This window comes from Lampris incognitus, chromosome 1, assembly GCF_029633865.1.
Source record: "Lampris incognitus isolate fLamInc1 chromosome 1, fLamInc1.hap2, whole genome shotgun sequence".
NCBI lineage: Eukaryota > Metazoa > Chordata > Actinopteri > Lampriformes > Lampridae > Lampris > Lampris incognitus.
Genome location: NC_079211.1, coordinates 146,018,042 through 146,043,408, shown reverse-complemented (window position 1 = coordinate 146,043,408; position 25,367 = coordinate 146,018,042). Strand labels below are relative to the sequence as shown.

The 25,367-nt window shown below is 48.1% G+C and overlaps 1 protein-coding gene across 2 annotated transcripts in view; it reads left to right on the top strand.

Annotated features, from left to right (window-relative positions):
• Positions 1-25,367, top strand: part of LOC130108106 (serine/threonine-protein kinase N2-like) — a 51,759-nt gene that overhangs the window by 20,718 nt on the left and 5,674 nt on the right. Inside the window, exons 7-19 of one of the 2 annotated variants that reach the window (XM_056274955.1) lie at positions 3,762-3,905; positions 4,633-4,708; positions 5,475-5,622; positions 6,485-6,614; positions 7,060-7,115; positions 7,393-7,450; positions 8,980-9,071; positions 11,799-11,975; positions 13,137-13,199; positions 13,331-13,407; positions 18,139-18,281; positions 22,062-22,169; positions 24,209-24,289. In XM_056274955.1, coding sequence (XP_056130930.1) covers positions 3,762-3,905; positions 4,633-4,708; positions 5,475-5,622; positions 6,485-6,614; positions 7,060-7,115; positions 7,393-7,450; positions 8,980-9,071; positions 11,799-11,975; positions 13,137-13,199; positions 13,331-13,407; positions 18,139-18,281; positions 22,062-22,169; positions 24,209-24,289 — 1,353 coding nt within the window. Of the gene's footprint in view, positions 1-3,761; positions 3,906-4,632; positions 4,709-5,474; positions 5,623-6,484; positions 6,615-7,059; positions 7,116-7,392; positions 7,451-8,979; positions 9,072-11,798; positions 11,976-13,136; positions 13,200-13,330; positions 13,408-18,088; positions 18,282-22,061; positions 22,170-24,208; positions 24,290-25,367 lie in introns of those variants that run through there. The other variant, XR_008809851.1, reaches the window with a different exon arrangement.

Below are 25,367 nucleotides of genomic sequence, written 5' to 3'. Positions count from 1 at the left end.
CTTTACATGGCGATAGTGCAGTGACGGTGCACCGCTGGGAATTTTTATTCTTGCAGTTCTGTCTGTGGACGGTAGATGGCGCCCGTTACGTGTGCAGGTTTTCACTCAGAAGACGTTCGCTTTCTTGACCCCGAGGCCCTCGCGGACACCGTGTAGAATCAAACGGTCACGTCAGCGCTGAGAAAAACAACAACAACAACAACAACAACAACAACCCAGTTTAGAGGAGGACGACTTGGTTCACACCAGTTATGGACACACACCAGTTATGAACACACACCTGTTATGAACACACACCTGTTATGAACACACACCAGTTATGGACACACATCAGTTATGAACACACACCAGTTATGAATGCACACCAGTTGTGAACACACACCAGTTATGAACACATACCAGTTATGAATACACACCAGTTATGGATACACACCAGTTATGGACACGCACCAGTTATGAATACACACCAGTTATGGACACACACCAGTTATGAACACACACCAGTTATGGACACACACCAGTTATGGACACACACCGGTTATGAACACACACCAGTTATGGACACACACCAGTTATGAATACACACCAGTTATGAACACACACCAGTTATGGACACACACCGGTTATGAACACACACCAGTTATGGACACACACCAGTTATGGACACACACCAGTTATGAACACACACCAGTTATGGACACACACCAGTTATGAATACACACCAGTTATGAACACACACCAGTTATGGACACACACCAGTTATGAATACACACCAGTTATGAACACACACCAGTTATGAACACACACCAGTTATGGACACACACCAGTTATGAATACACACCAGTTATGAACACACACCAGTTATGAATACACACCAGTTATGAACACACACCTGTTATGAACACACACCAGTTATGAACACACACCAGTTATGAATGCACACCAGTTCCGAACACACACCAGTTATGAACACACACCAGTTATGAACGCACACCAGTTATGAACACACACCAGTTATGGACACACACCAGTTATGAACGCACACCAGTTATGGACACACACCAGTTATGGACGCACACCAGTTATGGACACATACCAGTTATAAACACACAGCAGTTATGAATACACACCAGTTATGAACACACACCAGTGATGGACAAACACCAGTTATGGACACACACCAGTTATGAATACACACCAGTTATGAACACACACCTGTTATGAACACACACCAGTTATGGATACACACCAGTTATGAACACACACCAGTTATGGACACACACCAGTTATGGATACACACCAGTTATGAACACACACCAGTTATGAATACACACCAGTTATGAACACACACCTGTTATGAACACACACCAGTTATGAACACACACCAGTTATGAATACACACCAGTTATAAATACACACCAGTTATGAACACACACCAGTTATGGACACACACCAGTTATAAATACACACCAGTTATGGACACACACCAGTTATGGACACACACCAGTTATGAATACACACCAGTTATGAACACACACCAGTTATGGACACACACCGGTTATGAACACACACCAGTTATGGACACACACCAGTTATGAATACACACCAGTTATGAACACACACCAGTTATGGACACACACCGGTTATGAACACACACCAGTTATGGACACACACCAGTTATGGACACACACCAGTTATGAATACACACCAGTTATGAATACACACCAGTTATGAATGCACACCAGTTATGAACACACACCAGTTATGAACACACACCAGTTATGAATACACACCAGTTATGAACACACACCAGTTATGAATACACACCAGTTATGAATACACACCAGTTATGGACACACACCAGTTATGGACACACACCAGTTATGAATACACACCAGTTATGGGGAAACAAATTTACTTTTAATTTTTGATGTTGACATTAATATGTGACCTTGGATGTGTTCTTCCTCTTTCTTTGGCCGCTCCCGTTAGGGGGCGCCACAGCGGATCATCCATTTCAGTCTCTTCCTGTCCTCTGCATCTTCCTCTGTCACGCCAACCACCTGCATGTCCTCCCTCACCACATCCAATAACCTCCTCCCTCGCCACATCCATAAACCTCCTCCATCACCACGTCCATAAACCTCCTCCATCACCACATCCATAAACCTCCTCCATCACCACATCCATAAACCTCCTCCATCACCACATCCATAAACCTCCTCCCTCACCACATCCATAAACCTCCATCACCACATCCATAAACCTCCTCCCTCACCACATCCATAAACCTCCATCACCACATCCATAAACCTCCTCCCTCGCCACATCCATAAACCTCCTCCATCACCACGTCCATAAACCTCCTCCATCACCACATCCATAAACCTCCTCCATCACCACATCCATAAACCTCCTCCCTCACCACATCCATAAACCTCCTCCCTCACCACATCCATAAGCCTCCTCCATCACCACATCCATAAACCTCCTCCCTCACCACATCCATAAACCTCCATCACCACATCCATAAACCTCCTCCCTCACCACATCCATAAACCTCCTCCATCACCTCCTTCAGCCAACAGTAGCATAGTTTCCACCAGCACCCTGCTGGCCAAACAGTACCACTGGTGGTGGTCGTTGGTAACCCGGGCCTCAATCGATCCAGTATGGGAATCTGATTTATGACCCACATATTTGATTTGGCAAAGGTTTTATGCCGGATGCCCTTCCTGACACAACCCTCCCCATGTATCTGGGCTTGGGACCGGCACTAAGACTGCACTGGCTTGCACATCCCCAGATGCTGGGTTAATATTTGACTTCTAATATTACTTTTAATTATTATCTAATTATTACTTTTAATATTTCCTCTCCTGGATCGCCACCTTGCCGTGGTGGAGAATCTTGCGTGCACCAATGATCCCAAGAGCTATGCCCTCTGAAGCTTGGCTCCTAGTAGGGTCACCCAAGGTGGACAGGTCAAGGGGGGAGGTTCCAGGCGAAGAGCGATCCAACAAAGACCTCAGCGGCGGAACTGGCAGAAGACAATGCCAGTGAAGGCAGATGTAGGCTGCAACAGAGGGGTGGTCCCCAGTCGTCTTGGTTCGCCATGCTATCGGACTCTGGCCACGCACAGGCGTCCTCCCGCAAGGGTACCCACAAGGACCTAGAAGGAGGACAGTCATACTCGACCCCGAGTGACCGCTGATGATGATGATTTGGACTTCGGATGTGATGCTCTCAAGAACGCTATTGTTGGCTTCACCGATCCAGGTTAATTTATGTACCCTGAGCGTCTTCGGCGATACTGACGTGATCTTCACCAACGGGTTTTGATAAGTCTTCAAGGGGCCGATTCAACTGAACACCCGTGAGAGGAGCAGCGTACTTCCTCAACCAAGTGACCAGTGTTACACGATTAAATGTAAATGTGACTATAAGCCATCCAGGTTTCTACACCCTTGGTAGTATAACGGGTCGTTACAACAAACCTTGTGTATTGGCAAGCTTTAACTTTGCACATCCAACTACGAAGCGAGGTCCGGAGGTCTTCAGCAGGGCCGTTCCAATGTCTGGGAACTAGAGATCTACATGGGGAAAGCGAACACGATGCGTTTTAGGGCGTTAAAATGTGCCCTACATACTGAGGCAACAGACCCCAGAACCTTAGAAGTAATGAATGACATCTTCTGATCAGTTCCTCTTCTTTCCTTGTTCTGATTGTTTTTTTTCTTCTATTTCCCGCCTGCGGTTAGTCTCGAGAGCTAGAGGTGGAGGTTTTCTGGCGGGACCAGAGGGGGCTGTGTGCCATCAAGTTTCTTCGTCTGGAGGACTTGATGAACAACCCAGACCACGGCCGGTGTTTACGTCTAGAGCCACAGGGCACGCTCTACGCCGAGGTATGACCTTTGACCCCACTCTAGTACAGCACCGAGTCTGTACTGGTCTGTTAAGACCTGAAAATATGAGGCAAGCCAAACACTTCCTTTAGGGGTATTGATGATCCGTTAGGGCTTTTATTTTGAACGATCGTTATATTAGATATATTGTATTAGAACTCTTAATCATGTGGGTTTAAGAAAAGGTGGAATTTGACTTTATATGGTTAAATTACTTTTTATATGGTTGTAACTCCAGTGTTAGCTTCATATGTTCTGAGATTTGTTTTGCTGAAGAATTAATTCAAGCTATGATGTGACGGTCTAGTTTACCAAGCCACCATCATCCATACATACACCATGTTCCTCTGGTACTAGATGTTCTTCTTCATGTTCTGGTACCAAATGTTCTTCATGTTCCTCTGGTACCAGATGCCCTCTGGTACCAGATGTTCTTCATGTTCTGGTACCAAATATTCTTCATGTTCCTCTGGTACCAGATGTTCTTCATGTTCCTATGGTACCAGATGTTCTTCATGTTCTGGTACCAAATGTTCTTCATGTTCCTCTGGTACCAGATGTTCTTCATGTTCCTCTGGTACCAGATGTTCTTCATGTTCTGGTACCAGATGTTCTCTGGTACCAGATGTTCTTCTTCATGTTTAAGTTCTTCTTCATGAAGAACTTAAAAGTTCTTCATGAAGAAGAACTTTCAAGAAGACTTGTCCTCTCGGTTTGGTTTTTACAGGTGACCTTTGTTGACACGCTCGTGGATCGGCAGCCGAAACTGAGACGTCAGCGCTGCATCTTCACCAAAGAGAGAGGTGGGGGCCTGTTTTCCCGACAAGTCAAACAAGTCACACTGAAACAAGTCAGCGTATGAACGAGTCGATCCCTCTCACATGTGGAAAATCACCCTATGTTATATGTCGAGATGTCAGACGATGTTCAAAATATTCTCTTACCCCCTTCTTCCGAGCCGTCCCGGTCGCTGCTCCACCCCCTCTGCCGACCCAGGGAGGAGGGCCGCAGACTACCACATGCCTCCTCCGATGCATGTGGAGTCGCCAGCCGCTTCTTTTCACCTGACAGTGAGGGGTTTCTCCAGGGGGATGACGCGCGTGGGAAGATCACGCTATTCCCCCCCAGTTCCCCCTCTCCCTGAACAGGCGCCCCGACTGACCAGAGGAGGCGCTAGTGCAGCGACCACGATGCATACTCACATCCGGCTTCCCACCCGCAGACACGGCCAATTGTGTCTGCAAGTACGCCCAACCAAGCCCAAGGTAAAACACGGGGATTCGAACCGCTGATCCCCGTGTTGGCAGGCAACGGAATAGACCGCCACACCACCCGGACGCCCTCTAATTAATTTTATGGGTGTTTCATCTGTGCTTCATATGTGTTTGGTTTTGAGGTTTCTTGGAAAGGGAGGTGTTTAGTGTTTTAATTTTTATTTTTTTCATTTTCAATTTCTTTTATTTTTCTCTTGTCCTTTAAATTTTGTTCTGCTGTTCTGGAACGGTACTATAAGAAACACAACTTCTCATCGCCATTATGATTATGATTTTGTTCATTTTGTATTTTCAGGGAAGAACTTCCTCAGAGCGGCTCAGATGAACATGAATCTCGCCACCTGGGGTCATCTGATGATGAGCGTCCTGCCTCACTACGGCTCCTTCACCACATTCAGCTCCGCTCCAGAGAAGGACCCTCAAACTGCCACCCCACTACCAAGGTCAGAGGTCACACGGCTCAAACCGCCGGAGTCAGAGAAAGCACAGCCCGTAACCCTTGCACCCGCTGTTCGATGTGCAGCTGTGGAGAGGTGGTTTTTGTGAATACTGTGCAGTAAAGTTTCTGTACTGTATCGACTATCTATTTATTACTGTTAGCTCTTACTTTCCTTTGGCAGTCTACGAAAAGACCCCATAACAACCCCATAATCCATCCATCCAACCGCTTATCTTGCTCTCAGGGTCGCGGGAATGCTGGAGCCTATCCCAGCAGTCACTGGGAGGCAGGCAGGGAGACACCCTGGACAGGCCGCCAGGCCCTGGTTTCCATGTCTCATGTCTTGACCTGCTCTAACACCATCCCAGTCCAAAGCCCTGTCCAGTTTTCCCCTGTTACCCATTTGCCCCAAAGCTGTTTTTGATGATTATTCCATTAAGTTTCTGTGTATTTAAGTTTGGCTGTTTACTTTGTTCGTTGTCAGAGCGGCCCACGACTGGACCACGCCACCACCATGTTACCACGCGTGGTCCTGATACCCTCATGTCCCCCTACCAGTAGACCTTCTGTTCCACTGGTTACTGCGTCTGCACTGGGCCCTCAGCTCATGCTCCCACTGGGACAGTTTTGGCCTGGCGGCCTGTCCAGGATGTCTCCCCCCACGTGCCACCCAATGACTGCTGGGATAGGCTCCAGCATCCTGCGACCCTGAGCAGGATAAGTGGATTGGATAATGGCTGGATGGATGGATTGATGGACATGTTCAAGTCCTCGTGTCTTTGTGCTGAGCATGGAGTCCTCAGGGCAGCAGGTTATGAGGGTCACATGAACTTCTGCTCACCGTGGCTTTGTCTCCTGACTTGTAGTGAGGTTTCAGTAATCAGACTGGACATCAGTGAGAGCCTGCCATCTCCAAAAAGCCTCCATCAGGAGAACAGTGACGTCCTCTCCAAGACCCAGAGTCCGTCACCGACACCACCATCACAGGACACTCAGGTACCTGTCCACAACCTGTCCACCATGGTGCTGAGACCGCTGTCCGTAGACGTTCACACAGCTCTCATGCAGAGCAGCTCATTATGGATAACACACTTCTCTCTTATAACGAGTCTCAAAGTGTGACGAGATAAAAGCGTTGAGTAAACGTTTGGATTCTGAGATGATTCACAACATGAGCGGTCAGTACTGTGGAGGTCAGTGGTCGCTGCCCCGGACAGAGATGAGACCGAAACCGGTCTGTGTACGGACAGTTCATGTAGCCTGTAGAGGACAAGAGCTGCACTTGATTTCTCTTTGAATTTGATGTCATTTTCGAGGAAGATGGGAGAGGAAGATGGGGGGAGGAAGATGAGAAACGATGGGAAAGTGATTTATGAAGGAATTCTAACCATGACTGAATTTTAACGTTAATATGCTTTAAATGTGTGTTATCCCCTCACAGTCCTCCATCGACCACACCACAGAAGGAAGCACCGATGGATCAGGGTCTGCTCCGAAGTACTCACACACACACACACACACACACACACACACACACAGACTCCAGCAGAACTGTCGTGTCTTACACACTGGCCTTCATCCAGTAACTGTGGTGTCACTGAAGGTTGACTGACACAAACACTGAGTTTATTATCAGGTGGCATCAACAGTTAAGACACAGAGGGACACATTTGGCCGTTGTCAAGCATTTTGATTTGTCTTACACGTCTCATGAGTGACTAAAGTCATGATGAGTTGCCCAAGTTTTGTACAAATGTGTGTGTTTTTATGTAAGGATGCAGATGGAAGACTTCAAATACATTTCGGTTCTTGGAAGAGGACACTTTGGGAAGGTAACGAATGGCTGGTCGGACAGACAGACAGACAGATAGATGGAGAGATGGACAGTCAGACAGCTGAACAGACAGACAGATAGACATAGAGACATAGAGACAGTCAGTCAGTCAGACAGACAGACAGAGAGACAGGCAGATGGTCAGTCAGACAGACAGATAGACATAGAGACAGAGACATAGAGAGATGTCAGTCAGTCAGACAGACAGACAGAGACAGGCAGACAGACAGACAGATAGATGGAGAGATGGACAGTCAGACAGATGGTCAGACAGACAGATAGACATAGAGACAGAGACATAGAGAGACAGTCAGACAGACAGAGAGACAGGCAGATGGTCAGTGAGACAGACAGACAGCCGAACAGACAGACAGATGGAGAGATAGACAGTCGGACAGTTGGTCAGACAAACAGATAGACGGAGACATAGAGAGACAGGCAGACGGTCAGTCAGACAGACAGATAGATGGAGAGATGGACAGTCAGACAGCTGAACAGACAGACAGATAGACATAGAGACAGTCAGTCAGTCAGACAGACAGACAGAGAGACAGGCAGATGGTCAGTCAGACAGACAGATAGACATAGAGACAGAGACATAGAGAGATGTCAGTCAGTCAGACAGACAGACAGAGACAGGCAGACGGTCAGACAGACAGACAGATAGATGGAGAGATGGACAGTCAGACAGATGGTCAGACAGACAGATAGACATAGAGACAGAGACATAGAGAGACAGTCAGACAGACAGAGAGACAGGCAGATGGTCAGTGAGACAGACAGACAGATGGAGAGATAGACAGTCGGACAGTTGGTCAGACAAACAGATAGACAGAGACATAGAGAGACAGGCAGACGGTCAGTCAGACAGACAGATAGATGGAGAGATGGACAGTCAGACAGCTGAACAGACAGACAGATAGACATAGAGACAGTCAGTCAGTCAGACAGACAGACAGAGAGACAGGCAGATGGTCAGTCAGACAGACAGATAGACATAGAGACAGAGACATAGAGAGATGTCAGTCAGTCAGACAGACAGACAGAGAGACAGGCAGACGGTCAGACAGACAGACAGATAGATGGAGAGATGGACAGTCAGACAGATGGTCAGACAGACAGATAGACATAGAGACAGAGACATAGAGAGATGTCAGACAGTCAGACAGACAGACAGACAGAGACAGGCAGACGGTCAGACAGACAGACAGATAGATGGAGAGATGGACAGTCAGACAGATGGTCAGACAGACAGATAGACATAGAGACAGAGACATAGAGAGACAGTCAGACAGACAGGCAGATGGTCAGTCAGACAGACAGACAGCCGAACAGACAGACAGATGGAGAGATAGACAGTCGGACAGTTGGTCAGACAAACAGATAGACAGACATAGAGAGACAGTCAGACGGTCAGTCAGTCAGACAGACAGATAGACAGATGGATGGATGTCAGACAGCTAGACAGACAGTTGGATGATAACATGCTCGCCTTTGTCCTCAGTGCCGGCTGTGTGTTGTGTTCAGGTGCTGCTGGCAGAGTTTAAAAAGACGGGGAAGCTCTACGCCGTCAAGGCCTTGAAGAAGAGGGACATTGTGACCCGTGACGAAGTGGACAGGTTGGTGAAACCCTTCAGATCTGATGAGGATGATGGTGATGATGGCGATGATTTAGTTCAGACATATGACGAAGCAGGATATTACAGACCAGCCATTGGCAATAATCTGACGTGATCAACAAATCCACACATCAAGCTCAGCGAACGGATCTCCGTACGCGTCAGATGGTTTGTTACGTGCTGGAAAAGGGGGGGCGGCACGGTGGTCGGCGCGGTCGCCTCACAGCAAGAAGGTCCTGGGTTCGAGCCCCGGGGTTGTCCAATGTTGGGGGGGGGGTCATCCCGGGTCGTCCTCTGTGTGGAGTTTGCATGTACTCCCCGTGTCTGCGGTGGGTTTCCTCCCACAGTCCAAAGACATGTAGGTCAGGTGACTCGGCCGTACTGAATTGCCCCTAGGTATGAATGTGTGTGTGTGTGTGTGTGTGTGTGTGTGTGTGTGTGTGTGTGTGTGTGTGTGTGTGTGTGTGTGTGTGTGTGTGTGTGTTTGTGTGTGTGTTGGCCCTGTGTGAAGGCCTGGCGGTCTGTCCAGGGTGTCTCCCCGCCTGCCGCCCAGTGACTGCTGGGATAGGCTCCAGCATCCCCGCGACCCCGAGAGCAGGTTGAGCGGTTCGGATAATGGATGGATGGATGGATGGATGGATGGGTGGATGGATGGATGGATGGATGGATGGATGGATGGATGGGTGGATGGATGGATGGATGGATGGGTGGATGGATGGATGGGTGGATGGATGGATGGATGGGTGGATGGATGGATGGATGGATGGATGGATGGATGGATGGATGGATGGATGGATGGATGGATGGATGGATGGGTGGATGGATGGATGGATGGATGGATGGATGGATGGATGGATGGATGGATGGATGGATGGATGGATGGGTGGATGGATGGATGGATGGATGGGTGGATGGATGGATGGATGGATGGATGGATGGATCCTAATGTCACGTACCAAAAATAAACAGATCTCCGTGCTGGTATCAGGCTCACGATGACGAAGGAGCCACAAAGCAGACTGACACAGGTAGTAAAAGTCCCCAAAAGGTTTAATCGGGCAAAAAGGCAGAGTCACAAAAAAACAGGCAGCGGGTCAAAACCCTCACTGGGAAGACGAGCAAATCACGCTGGACCCCCGCTCTCACGGGGGTCCGGACGAACCGGCGACACGAGGGAGGAAACACACGGCTTAAAATACAACACACTGGGGACAACGACACACATGTGGAACACATTAGGGCGGGACCGGAAATCACCCGCGCGGGAAACATGACAGGAAGCGACATATGTAACGAGAGACGGACGTTAACACTGTAGCGAATTTGGGGGGGGGGGGGGGCAACCGCAGGAACTGCCGCAGCCGGGACGCGAACCCGTATCTCCCGCACCGCGGGCGACATCGCTAACCGCTCGGCTAACGGGTCTACTTATACTAGCACGTTACACTACCAGAGTAAAACAGGAAACGCTGGGAAATATGAAACATGACCCGGGATCTGGAGCGGGTCGTGGCAGCTACTGTCTGATCTGGGAATAAATATTAGATCCCCCTCGGTAGCAAACATTGATTCGACTCATGAATCTTTAAATCCCGGTAGAGGAGCGACCCCATCGCTGAGCTCCGGGAGTAAACCACCACACTGCGGAGAGTAAGAAGCGGGTTTTTGTTCATGCACGAATCAGCAAACCCTTGCGGAAGACCGACGCCGTGACTGGTCCTGAAGACCCGTGGGGGGACGCGCTTCAAATGCATAATTTAACTCGGGCCTCTTAGCGAAACACGGTCCCTTTAGGCGGCTGCTTTTATCTAAAGTGCATCAAGGACAGGGCCTGCATACATTTAGTTTGACTGTCTCACCTGGTCGTCGGGATCAAACCCCGTGTCAGCCCTGGAGTCACGTGTCAGCCCTGGAGTCACGTGTCAGCCCTGGAGTCACGGCATGCCTTCGTGCGTCTTGGATGACAGAGCCCAGAATGGGGAGTTTGCTCAGAACACCTTCACACCCCTGGTGTTACACGTTTTGATGTGGATATGAAACCCCGCTTTTGATTTGGAGAAGTCAGGCGTGGCGTGGTGGTCTATTCCGTTGACTACCAACACAGGGATCGCCGGTTCGAATCCCCGCGCTACCTCCGGCTTGGTCGGGCGTCCTTACAGACAGGGTTGGGAAGCCGGATGTGGGTATGTGTCCTGGTCGCTGCACTAGCGCCTCCTCTGGTTGCTCGGGGCACCTGTTGAGGAGGATCACGTGATCCTCCCACGTGCTACGTCCCCCTGGTGAAACTCCTCACTGTCAGGTGAAAAGCAGCGGCTGGCGACTCCACATGTATCGGAGGAGGCGTGTGGTAGCCTGGAGCAGTGACCAGGACGGCTTGGAAGAGTGGGGTAATTGGCCGGGTACAATTGGGGGGGGGGTCAAATGGCCTACATGACAAGATGCAAATACGAAGTCTAAAAGTGAATTGTGATGAAGCAGACAAGTTTATATATATAAAAAGTAGCGAATTGGGGGGACAACGCAACCACAGGAACTGCCGGGGCTGGGAAGCGAACCCGTATCGCCCGCACCGGAGGAGACATCGCTAACTGCTCGACTAGAGGGTCTGGCGTCATCCCCCGATTTCGCTACAATATATACATATATATTTATATAAAACAGGTTTTGATTTGAATTTTTCGACAAGACCTGGGCAGCTAGCGCTAACCGAGGGCCTTCTCTCCGCAGCCTCATGAGCGAGAAGCGGATCTTTGAGAGGATCAACGCCTCCAGACATCCGTTCCTGGTCAACCTGTACGGCTGCTTCCAGACCAGCGACCATGTCTGCTTTGTAATGGAGTACTCGCCAGGGGGCGATCTCATGATTCACATCCACAACAACGTCTTCTCAGAAGTTCAGACCAGGTGAATAATGGCCTCTGTGCGCAACCGTAGTCCACCGACTTCCGGCTTCTACCGCAGCGGTCATACCAGCTTCCTGTTTGTTGGCGTGTGCCGTGGACTGCAGTTACACACAGGGCCGACAGCGGCCGTGAACCAGGGTAAAGCCGACCCAGCCCTGACTTTGAAGAACATGCGACTTATTGACTTTAAAGCAGTGGTTCTCAACCTTTTTGGGGTCCTGGACCCCCTGCGTATTTTTGATCTACCCTGAGGACCCCTCCACCTGATCTTGGGGGAGGGGGGTTGCAATTTGATAGAAAGAGTAGAAACTGCATTTTAAATTGCATTATAGCATTTATTCACTCTTTGGGGCAAAAATAAGAGCTTTCAGTTGTAACTTAGATATAGTTAACAAAACAGAATTCTTATGCAGTAACTTTCAGATATATGTAACAAAACAGAATTCTTATGCAGTAACTTTCAGATATATGTAACAAAACAGAATATGTATTCAGTAACTTTCAGATATATGTAACAACACAGAATATGTATTCAGTAACTTTCAGATATATGTAACTAAACAGAATATGTATTCAGTAACTTTCAGATATATGTAACTAAACAGAATATGTATTCAGTAACTTTCAGATATATGTAACTAAACAGAATATGTATTCAGTAACTTTCAGATATATGTAACTAAACAGAATATGTATTCAGTAACTTTCAGATATATGTAACAAAACAGAATATGTATTCAGTAACTTTCAGATATATGTAACAACAGAATTGTTATGCAGTAACTTTTAACAATGCAAACGGCAGCGAGATCTCTTATTAAAATAGAATAGATTACACTTGTGAAACAGATGTAATTAGAGAAAAAAGTCCTGTTACCCTTTATAGTTTAGGTAGATAAAGGTTTCAGTCACATTTGAGTAAAATAATCCTATTTCTATAAATGTCATAGGATCTTTTTTTTTAAAGAGATTTTATTTTCACGGACCCCCTTGCAATCACACCACGGACCACTAGGGGTCCGCGGACCCCCGGTTGAGAACCACTGCTTTAAAGGACCGACGTATTAGGAGACATAGATCCCATATTCAGACGTAAAACAGGTCAGGCCGAGTGTCGCCTCGCTCGTTGTTTGTGTGTGAAATCTGTTGTGTTTGCTTGCAGATTCTATTCAGCGTGTGTCCTGCTGGGTTTGGAGTTCCTCCATCTCAATAAGATCATTTATCGGTAAGTTCAGTCTGCGTGTCGCTGTAGTTTGAACTCTGTGAGAACATGTAGGCCAGAAGTACTCTCGATTTCATTGTGTGTGTGTGTGTGTGTGTGTGTGTTTCTGTGTGTCTTTTTCTGTTTGTCGTCAGGGATCTTAAGTTGGACAATCTGCTGATGGACGCAGATGGATTTGTGAAAATCACAGACTTTGGACTTTGTAAAGAAGGTGAACGACGATGACAAAGTTCATCCGTGTTTTAATCTTTTCTCATTCACAACGGCAACCCTGAGTGTCACCATCCCTGTTTGTGTGTCTGTGTAGGTGTGGGTAAGGTTGTGTTGAGTGTTGTCTGAGCCCCGTTCACAATCAATGGGAGTCAACCGTTGCGTTGTGTCAGAAACAAACAGAAACCCGGCCGGACCTGAGTTGTACTTACTGGTGCCGCGCTATCTGTTGGTGCAGGTCTCCTACCAGCTTCTTCTGTCGTATCTGCTTGTTGGACACAACAACGTCGCCTCTGCAAACTCAACACCACCTTCAGAGAAAGCCGAATCACCTCATCCCCGACACAACATCTATTGAGAGAAACGTTTCATCGCTCATCTGATGCCCCTTTTCCACTACACAGTACCGACTCTACTCGACTCGACTTTGTCGTTTTCCGTTACCGGAAAGTTCCGGCATTTTGGTGGCTGTTGCCGCTTTTCCGGTACCGCCTTTGTCGAGGTTCCAAAGAAACTGGAGCGGGTACCAAAATCGATGCGGACCGGCTGCACTGAGCGGGTACTGTTACGGTAACGGGAAACGGCGAGTCGAGACGAGTCGAGCCGGTGTCATGTGGTGGAAAAGGGGCATTAGTGACCTCCTCGGTCTCAGCCACCTGCAGGTATCCCCCCCCCCACCCACCCCTATGAACAACACAGCGGCATAACGGCCGAAAACAGCGATCGGTTTCATATGCCAATTGCCGTGACCGTTAACTGGAGTTAGCTTGTACACCGGGGAAACCGAACACATGCTGGCCAAGAGGATGGCGCGACACAGGAGAGCTCCCACGTCAGCCCGGGACTCCACGGTCTACACCAGGGGTGTCAAACTCCAGGCCTCGAGGGCCGCAGCGTCTGCAGGTATTTGTTGCAACCGTGCACTACACCACCTGATTTCACTAATTAGCTCAGCTCCTGGATCAAGGAGGGAAAGGAACTAGTTTAATCAGGTGGTGCAGTGCACGGCTGCAACAGATACCTGCAGACACCGCGGCCCTCGAGGCCTGGAGTCTGACACCCCTACGTCTACACCATCTACAGGCCAGTGGCCACTCTTGCAGGGATGAGGATGTGCACATCCTTGATAGGGAGGAACGCTGGTTTCAACAGGGAGTCAATATGTGAAGAGGGAGCGGCCATCCCTGAACCGAGGGGGGGGGGGGCTGAGAGTGCCTATGTCACCATCTTACAATGCTGTGACTGCAAACATTCCCCAATCCTCTGTGAATAGTACACATGGCCATCGTCCATCCAGCCGTTATCCAAACCGCTTATCCGGCTCTCAGGGTCGGGGGGATGCTGGAGCCTATCCCAGCAGGTGGGGAGACACCCTGGACAGGCCGCCAGCCCATCACGGAGCCACTTGGCCATTGTAACTCTAGTTAATGTTCGCGGTAATTTGCATATGAAACCGATTGGCTTCGGCCGTCGTGCCACGGTGTTGTTTATAAGGGTGGGGATACCTGCAGTCAGCTGAGACTGAGGAGGTCGCTCGTGCCTCTTTTCCACCGCATGGTACCGGCTCAACTCGACTCGACTCGACTCGCAGGGTGTCTTAACAGTAGCAGTACCCCCCCCCCCCCCCCCGGTGTAGCTGGTCTGCATTGAGTTTGGTACCCGCTCCAGTGTTTCTGGAACCGCGACAAAGGTGGTGCCAGAAAAGTGGTGCCAGTTACCAAAGTGCCGGTACTTCCCAGTAACGGAAAACGAAAAAGCCGAGTCGGGTCGAGCCGGTACCGTGTAGTGGAAAAGGAGCCTTAGAAGAGCGATGAAACGTTTGTCTTTCAATAAACGTCGTGTCCGGATGAGCCGATTCCACCTTCTTCGATTTTCTTACCTGGATTATGAAGCACGCATCAAGTCAACAAGATTCAGGATTTGGTTCATTGTCATTTCCATTATGTACCTGCGTACATTACAAAGACAACCAAAAATGAAATGCCATTTCTTCCAGCCCACAGCAGTGTGACAGAAAAGATAAAGATATGTATCTAAAATTCCCTAAAAATGACACCACTAAAACACAAAAACAAGGAGAACAAAACAAAAAAGCGCAGTGAGCGACACAATCCAGTCAAGAGCAACACAGTCCATTCAAGTGTCATTTCAGTTCAGTGTTGACAGCTGGTCTGTCAGCGAGTGACCAGCACTGATGGGGGGGGGGCATGACTGTGGGGGGGGGGGCACCGTTTGTTAATGATCCTGACTGCTTGTGGGCAGAAGCTAATTTAGCATTCTGCTGGATTTAGCGCAGATGCTGCTGTACCTCTTCCCAGACGGCAGGAGGGAGGGCGGGTTGTGAGAAGGGTGTTGGGGATCCTTAATGATGCTGGAGGCTCTGCAGACACAGCGTTCATGGTAACCCTCCCAACAGGAAGGGGAGAGGGGCACGAATGATCTTGCCAGCTGTGTCTTCACTATCCTGTTCAGCTGGCGGTGTTTCGGTCGCTTTGCAGTTACTGAACCAGGAAGTGAGACCGTAGGTTAGGATACTTTCAGTGGCGCCCCTGTAGACGGTGGTGAGGGCTGGAATGGGGAGACTTGCCCTTTTAAGTGTTTGGAGGGGATGGAGACGCCTTTATAACGATGGCCAAGGTGTTGATGGTCAAGGTCAGGCCAACCGCCAGGAACTTGATGTTACTGACCCTCTCCACGGTGTCGCCATCGATGGTCAGCGGCATACGATGGTGCCTGCCTGCCCTCCTGAAGCCAGTCAATCACCGTCTCTTTTGTTTTATTTATATTCAAGGAGAGATTGTGGGATTTGCGCCGTGCCGTTAGCTGCTCCACCTCCATCCTGTATCCAGATTCGCCATTATCGCTGACGAGACCCGCCGCTGTTGTATCATCTGCCGACTTGATGATGTCGTCGGTGTCAAATTTGGCAGTACAGTCATGGGTTAGCAGGGTGAACAAGAGGGGGCTCAGGACGCAGCCCTGGGTTCACCCTGGGTGCTCACTAAGATGGAATTTGAGGTGTGGCTGCCCACCCTGACTGTCTGCTGCCTCCGCGTCAGGAAGTCGAGGACCCAGTTGCAGGTGCCAGTGCCCACGTCCAGCAGCCTCAGCTTCTCCACCCGTTGTTGTGGTACGATGGTGTTAAATGCTGAGCTGAAATCGACGAAGAGGATCCTGGCGTAGGTGTTCTTCCCTTCCAGGTGTGACAGAGTGAGGTGGAGCGTGGTAGACATTGCGTCCTCCGTGGATCGGTTGGCTCTAGATGCAAACTGTAGGGGGATCTAGGTTTGCAGTGAGGCGGGCCTCGATGTGCTGCATGACAAGCCACTCAAAGCACTTCATAACTATGGGAGAGAGGGCCACAGGGCAGAAGTCATTCATGCAGGCTGGGTTTGGCTTTTTGGGCAGGGGAATGGAGGTGGCACTTCTGAGGCAGGTGGGCGCCAACTCCCTCCAGAATTCTTCTTTCTCTTCCATCTCACGCCCATCTCATTTCCAGCTTCCTACTCGTCACTCTGTCCGACGCTCTCTTCACCTCCAGCACCCTCTTCACATACTCTTCCTTCAGAATTTACCCCTACCCCATTTCTCCTTCCATCCACGCCATGGTTTGAACCCACCTCCGATGCTCCTGGCCTTACTCCCCTTCCACCTGGTCTCTTCCTTCTCTCCGTCGTATCAGCCCAGCCCATCCAAGACCAGTCATACTTAACAGGTTCTGAAGTGCATATGAAGGCCAAATCAATTTTAACGATTCAAAACGCTCTCACAGACTTCACATAAAAATTATGGTTTGATTTTATATCTTTCTTTTTTTTTTGTGGATATGGTCATGTGATCTGACCAGGACCTCGCCAGCGACACATTGGACATTGAGCGTTCTTTCATTATGCATGTTTTTAAAAAGGGTGTCTGACTCAGGGCTTTGATCGTGTCAGGTGTTAATAATTTGTGGGAAGAAACTACGGCGCTTGGGGAGTAGGTTAAAGGCAACAACTCTTCAAAGTCAAATTTGTGACTGATTGTTTTCCCCCCGTGGCCTTCATATGGTAACCAAAATAGGCCGTTACAACTGTACTTGCCTGAACGCACAACAGTTTGATCACACAAGCCTTATACATCATCAGAGGCGATGTTACTGTCTCTAAGAGGAGCATAGCCTGGCATGGCGGCTGCATAGCCACACACACACACAGCTGGCAGACCCAACAGCATCCTTAGTCAGGCGTATGGGTGGAAGTACACACAGGGCCGCTGACACTGGGGGAACACCGGGTCAGTTTTTCCCGGGCTCTGGATCTGAGGAATGGCTCCCGCCGCCACCGCCGCTCCGGTGGTGGGGCTACCCTTTTAATTAGCCTATATTTGGATGTAATAATGTGTGGAGGAGCTGTTGTGCCACGCGCTAATGGAACAAGCGTTGGCTTGGTGTAGTAGTCCTGGGTAGTCCTCATACCTTTCATACAGGGTTTTTTTTGTTGTTGTTGCAGACGCCACCGGAACAACCCAGGACCCAAGCCACGCGACCAGCATCACCATGTTAAAAAAAAAAAAAATGAGTCACACATCTTAGTGAGAGAAGGATATAACTAGCTAACTACCGTCGGCTATTAGGGGGCAGCCCTGCTGAGAAGTATTGTGGGAAATAAGGTTGGATCACCCTGTTTGTGGTACTTTTTCAGGACGTGTCGGTGCTAATGTAGCAGAACTGTTGTTGAAATGTTCTTGGCAGGGATGGGCCACAACGATCGGACCTCCACCTTCTGTGGCACTCCTGAGTTTTTGGCTCCAGAGGTCCTGACCGATGAGAACTACACCCGGGCGGTGGACTGGTGGGGGATGGGGGTCCTCATCTTTGAGATGCTGGTGGGAGAGGTCAGTGTGAACTGTAATCATACTGTACAAACTGTAATTAACCAGTCAAAAGGACCTTTATGGCTTTTTATTTTAGCATTTTTCACTTTGGAAGACGACATAGCTGCAGTACGCGGTAGTTTGACTACCTGCTGTTTGTTACACAGACTCAAAATCTGCAAGAAATGAAGGCGTACTTAATCTAGTTCTGCGAGTTCTGTACCAGTGAGTTTTCCCTGGTTAAGATAGTTGCTTTACCAGTGAACTGCAGATACATTTGGGCCTAATCTGGGGCACTTTTGGTACTTACGGCTCAGTTACGGCACTGGCAACTGTTGTGTGGGCAATGGCCCAGGCTTGACTTGGGTTACAGCACATACTATGTGGGCCAGATGTGGCCCATATGTGGCTGAGTTGAGGCAGCCACACTCACCCCAAGTCAACGCCGTCATTCAAGGCCAAAAGTGGGCTGTAAGATAACTGCAGATGTGGACCATATTTGGGCCAAAGATTCTTTGCTATCTGGGTATAGTTTAAAAAGTACCCCTTCCACACGTATGCAAACACACCAACCCAGTCTCACGGCTGGTCGTATTGTTTAACCAGCCTTGACTATGTTATCCCAGGCTTTGTCTCTGAATTTCGTAAAAAAACGTTATGGTATAATTTATTTTTTATTTTATATAGATCAAGTAATGTCTTGTTATGCCTTATGTAACACACTTTGAATTGCCACTGTACACAAGTAAACCTGCCTTGCCTAATAGAATCCCATTTCTATGCAAATTCAGAACTAAAAGCCAGTTTGTCCATCCGGCGTTCCAAACTAACTGACATCTTCAACTAGTTTACCAGACAAATCCCGGAAAGCTGAATCAGTTCATGTGGACACAACGTTTATTGAGAGAAACGTGTCATCCCTCATCTAAGCGACCTCTTCAGTCTCAACTGACTGCAGGTATCCCCGCCCTTATAAACAATACTGTGGCATAACGACCCAAACCAACAACCAGATTCATATGCAAATTGCTGTGACCATTAACTAGAGTTACAATGGCCACGTGTGCTGTTCACAGAGGATTGGAGAATGTTTGCAATCACAGCATTGTGAGGTGGTGACAGATGTACTCTTGGGTCTCCCCCTCGATTCAGGGATGGTCGTTCCCTCTTAACATAGATGGCCTCTTTGACTCCCTGTTCAAACCAGGGTTCCTCCCTAGCAAGGATGTGCAGATCCTCATCCTTTTGTTTTGTTTTGTCCCAGTCGTTGCTCCACCCCCTCTGCCGAGCCGGGGAGGGCTGCAGACTACCACATGCCTCCTCCAATACATATGGAGTCACCAACCGCTTCTTTTCACCTGACAGTGAGGAGTTTCGCCAGGGGGACGTAGCGCGTGGAAGGATCACGCCATTCCCCCCAGTTCCCCCTCCCCCCTGAACAGGCGCCCTGACCGACCAGAGGAGGCGCTATTGCAGCGAGCAGGACACATACCCACATCTGGCTTCCCACCCGCAGACACGGCCAATTGTGTCTGTAGGGATGCCCGACCAAGCTGGAGGTAACACGTGGATTCGAACCGGCGATCCCCGTGTTGCTAAGCAACGGAATAGACCACCACACCACCCGGATGCCCTCATCCTCACCCCTGAAAGAGTGGCCACTGGTATGTAGATGGTGTAGACTGTGGAGTCCTGGCCTGACGTGTTCGCTCTTTTGTGTTGTGTCTGTTTAGTTTCCCCAACGTACAAGTCACGCCAATCCTCCTGGCACTTAACAGCGTACACTATATTGCTCTGTTTATGCCGGGGCACCCGACCCTTGGGGTGGACCAACTTCTGGTGCAGCATATTCTGGGCATTTGGGAAGCAACTGAGACACGATGTTTGGGAAATACGCGTCTCAACTGTTCCGAGTCTCCCGCCACATATGGAGTCGCCACTGGTTTACGCCGAGGCCGCTGTTGTCCTTCTCCTCTCTTTGATCGTGCACCGTTTGGGCGTCTTCCTGGCTTTGTCCAAAGCCCAGTTAGGATAACCACACTTAACCGGGGCCGGTTTAATATGGGATTTCTCCATTTCCCCGGCCACTGAGTTGGTGGGGATGTTTTCAGCTCAGTGGTACGGCGTCCTGATGACTCCTAGTTTGTGCTCCAATGGACGACGAGGGTCAAACCTTAAGTACTGATCAGTGTGTGTTGGTTTACAGTACAACTTTCAGTTGTCCCCCATCACCAATTGCAAGTTCAGTCTATGAAGGCTAACCTGTCATTTTTCACCTCCTCCCTGGTGAACCTGAGGTGATCGTCCACAGAGTTAATGTGGTCTGTGAAATGTGAATGTGGTACATTCTGAGCTTTAATTTCAACCCAGGTGTCTTCCACATACCTGAACCAAAGGCTCGGCGGTGTCCCCGGATAGGATGTCAGAGCCCTCTTTTCCACTTCCTCCAAGTTGGCAACTATAGGTGAAACTGGGAAACCCATAGCACACCCCCTGTATGTGAAGTACATAGACTGAAGACAGCTTCACACACACACACAGGTCCTATTGCTTACGGGTGGGATCATCCTGTAACTTCAGACGGACTACCTCCACTGCGTCATGAGTAGGGGTGTAACACAACATTCTTTCATCCATCTCCGGGGTGATGCCATCTCACAACGCTGTGATTACAGCTATTCCCCAAGCCTCTGAATAGTGCATGTGGCCATTGTAACTCTAATTAATGATCACGGCCTTTGCATATGAAACCAGCCGCCATTTTCCTTCTCTGTGCAACTGTGCCGTTTATAAGGTTGGATATCTGCAGACAGTTGAGACTGACAACATCACCTAGGTGAGTGATGGGACGTTTCTCCCACTAAACCAGAGGTCGGCAACCTATGACGCCCGTGCCCACGGTGGCACGCGAGGCCATTACCACGGGCACATGGAGCAATGCAATAAAACACATTTTGATGCGGTTAGCTAAACGAACGATTCGATTTAAAACACTGACATAATTAGCCTCAAAAGACACCACTGTTTGACAGCAAGAGAGCGCACACAATTGACACGGCCTGTCATCCCCCTCCCTCTGATCTGCCCATGAGTGCAGCATTACAGCAGTAATGAGAACGTAGCATAACTCGCTAGCTTCGTCTTGTTTATGTCGAGAACAGCCGACGATGGCAGAAGCAATGTCGTCTGGTACTCGCTCCGTCCAGCCGTCTTGGACAAACGAATTCGGTTAACCGCCAAATCCTCCTCTCCACACTCACTGAGCTTAATTAAATTGTGTGGAGTGCAGCTCTTTTGGCATGCACAGTCCAGACGGGGAGACTATCAGCAGCGGTAAATAAATGAAGCGATCGCTGCTCATTATGAAAATGAACTGGCACCTCGGGTCTGTGATTTATTTTATTTTTTTAGAGTGGCAGGGGACCTCCAAAAGGTGGCCGACCCCTGCAACTAAACTGTGTCAACTTTCTGGGACGTCCTTACCTGGATTATTGAGCATGCATCAAGACGTTACCAGTCAAATAGACGATTTTCTAAGTTTCTGGAGCCACGAAGCACTAACTGCTGGTCTCCTGTTGCTGACTCGTTGTCAGAAATACAAATCATTATCTGGCAACATTTTTCTTGCTGCTTGTGGCAGTTTTCCCAGTCTGACTGTTATGCACCTGAAAGGTTTCTTCATTGCTGCACAATCTGCAGGATTCAGTATTGTGAAGTGTACTGTAGCCGAGCTGGTGCTAATGTACCGGCGTGGTGCGCTGCTCTGCATGGCCAGTTACATTTCTGCCGCTGTCCCTCTAGTCACCGTTCCCGGGCGAGGACGAGGAGGAAGTGTTCGACAGCATCGTTAACGATGACGTACAGTATCCCCCCTCCCTCCCCCCAGACGCCATGTCCATCATCCAGAAGGTAATTGGTTGTAACTTCCTATCGCCGTCTCAGATTCATTAACCGGATGTAAAAAGTCCACCTGCTGTCGTGAAAATGGCAGGTTTTTTTGTGGTTTTAAAAGATGAAAACAAGATAAATCATGTCAGAACTTTCCCCACCTTTCAATGCGAAATTAGATATGAAAGGTTAACGCGAAGCCTTGTGACATGAAAATAAACATGCGAGCAACATTTTGCAAAAAAGGCACACCCGGTCTCTCAGAATCATGTGGAAAGAGGTGTTGTGGCCTGATGAGATCAAGGTTGAGTTTTTGGCCATAATACCGAAAGGTGTGTTTGGCACAAAAACAGCACAGCACAAAGAACACCAGACCCACGGTGAAGCACGGTGGTGGCAACGTCAGGCTTTGGGGCTGCTTTTCTCCAGCCGGAACTGGGGCTTTAGTCGAGGTGGAGAGAATCATGAGTAGCCCCAAATACCAGTCGATTTTCGGCGCAAAACCCTTCAGGCGTCTGCCAGAAAGCTGAAGACGAAGAGGAATCTCACCTTTTAACACGGCAATGACCCAACGCATGCATCCAAATCAACAAAGGACTGGCTTCAACAAAAGAAGACCAGTGTTTGGAATGGCCCAGCCAGAGCCCGGACCTGAACCCGATAGAAAATCTGTGATGTGACCTGAGGAGGGCTGTGCAGAGGAGATGCCCTCGCAATTTGATGGATCTGGATGTTTTTGCAAGGAAGTGTCAGGCTCACAATGACGAAGGAGCCACAGAGCAGACTGACACAGGTAGTAAACGTCCCAAGAAGGTTTAATCAGGCAAAAAGGCTGAGTCACAGAAAAACAAGCCAACGGTCAAAACCCTCACTGGGGAGGCAAGAAAATAATGCAGGAACGCTCACACATGGCTTAAATACGACACATGGGGGAGACAATGACACACAAGGGCGGAACCGGCAATCCCACTGGAGGGAAACGTGACAGGAAGAGACATCTGAAACGAGAGACGAACATTAATACCAAAATAAAACAGGAAATATGAAACTCACACAAAACACGACCGGGGATCCGGAGCGGGTGGTGACAGCAAGAGCGGGAAAGTATTGCCAAGTCAAGATGTGACAATCAGATAGACTCTTACCCCAAAAAAAGGGCCGAGTGCTGTGATCAAATCAGAAGGTGCCTCCACAAAATATGAGAAGTTTTTGTATTTTTTCCCACTAAAACGTTTCTGATTGTTGCGCACTTCATTTTTTAAAGGTTGCAATTTAGACGGAAAAGTAGAAAAGGTTCTGACATGATCCATCACGGTGATTTCATTTTGTTGCATCACATAAACCTGCCATTTTAACAAGGGGTGTTTATATATATATATATATATATATATATATATTTACATCCATTGTACTCCTCATTTACGTTGTTAGAGTTAAATCATGTTGGACGTGGTGCTATAAGGTCAGTTAAACCGTATCCTCTGAGTGGAAACTGGGATATCACTTGACATGTGTTACCGTATCGGTAACGCTACGAGAGCCTTACTGAGGTTCACCTTGAGACTTAAAAGAAATTAAAGGGTGTAGCGTTGTCTCTACAACAGTAAAGAGCCCACATAAAGAGCAAAACGTATCTTTAGAGACTCGCCGAAATGAAAATGATTTTTATCCATTCAGCCAATTAACCATATCTTCATGTTGCTCTCTTTAATAATACCTAAAACACATAATTTGTGCAGTCTTGTATTGGTATTCATCCAAATTTCTTACCATGAAGTAAACTCCTAATAATTACAAGTCATGTTATGATAGTCATATTGCATTCATTTATTATTATTTATCAGTCATTGCATGATATTTACCAGTCATGTTATGATGTTAACAAGTCATGTGATATTTACTGGTCATTATGATACGATACTAGTAATATGACATGTCAAACCATGCTTTATTTCACATTGACCTTGCAAAAGGCCTCGGTTGTCTGGTTTCGCTCAGCTCTGGTGCGACTCGGATCAGAGCAAAACAAATTGTGTGTTTTCTGAACATTCCCCATGAAGCTGCTCAAGAAAAACCCGCTGAAACGCCTGGGAGCCGGAGAACGAGACGCCAACGACGTGAAAGGCGAGAAGTTCTTCCAGGTCAGACTGGCTTTAAGTTTCCTTAAAAGAGCAACTGAATAAAGCCCAGACCATTTCACTGAGTTTGCTGACGTCGACATCTTGAAAACCATGTGGAGGTTAGAAACATGGCAGGCTGCTGTGAGGGGTGGATGGTAGGGATGTAACGGTAGTCTTAACTCGCGATTCGATACAGTTCACGATACCGAGTTCAAGATACTGGAACCGGTTATTTTGTTGTCCGGTGCGGGATTCGATACGGGGTGTAGTGCACCACAAGGCCACATCACTAACCGCTCGGCTAAAGGGTCAGAATTAGTAGTTTACACCAGTGTTTCTCAACCGGGGGTCCGCGGACCCCTAGTGGTCCGTGGTGTAATTGCAAGGGGTCCGTGAAAATAAAATATCTTTTAAAAAAAAGATCCTATGACATTTATAGAAATAGGATTATTTTACTCAAATGTGACTGAGACCTTTATCTACCTAAACTATAAAGGGTAACGGGACTTTTTTCTCTAATTACATCTGTTTCACAAGTGTAATTTATTGTAGTTTAATAAGAGATCTCGCTCCCGTTTGCACTGTTAAAAGTTACTGCATAAAAATTCTGTTGTTACATATATCTGAAAGTTACTGAATACATATTCTGTTTTGTTACATATATCTGAAAGTTACTGCATAAGAATTCTGTTTTGTTACATATATCTGAAAGTTACTGCATAAGAATTCTGTTTTGTTAACTAGATCTAAGTTACAACTGAAAGCTCTTATTTTTGCCCCAAAGAGTGAATAAATGCTATAATGCAATTTAAAATGCAGTTTCTACTGTTTCTATCAAATTGCAACCCCCCTCCCCCAAGATCAGGTGGAGGGGTCCTCAGGGTAGATCAAAAATACGCAGGGGGTCCAGGACCCCAAAAAGGTTGAGAAGCACTGGTTTGCACTATTTTCTCACGATTTGCTTTAACAAAATGAGACTGAAGGCAAATTATGACTGAAAACGATTCCTTTATTTCTGAGACAAAAAAAAATCTAAAAATTGTATTTTCTCTTATCTTTTCTTTATCAAATTAAAGAATTTTATCTTGTGGATTGGAGC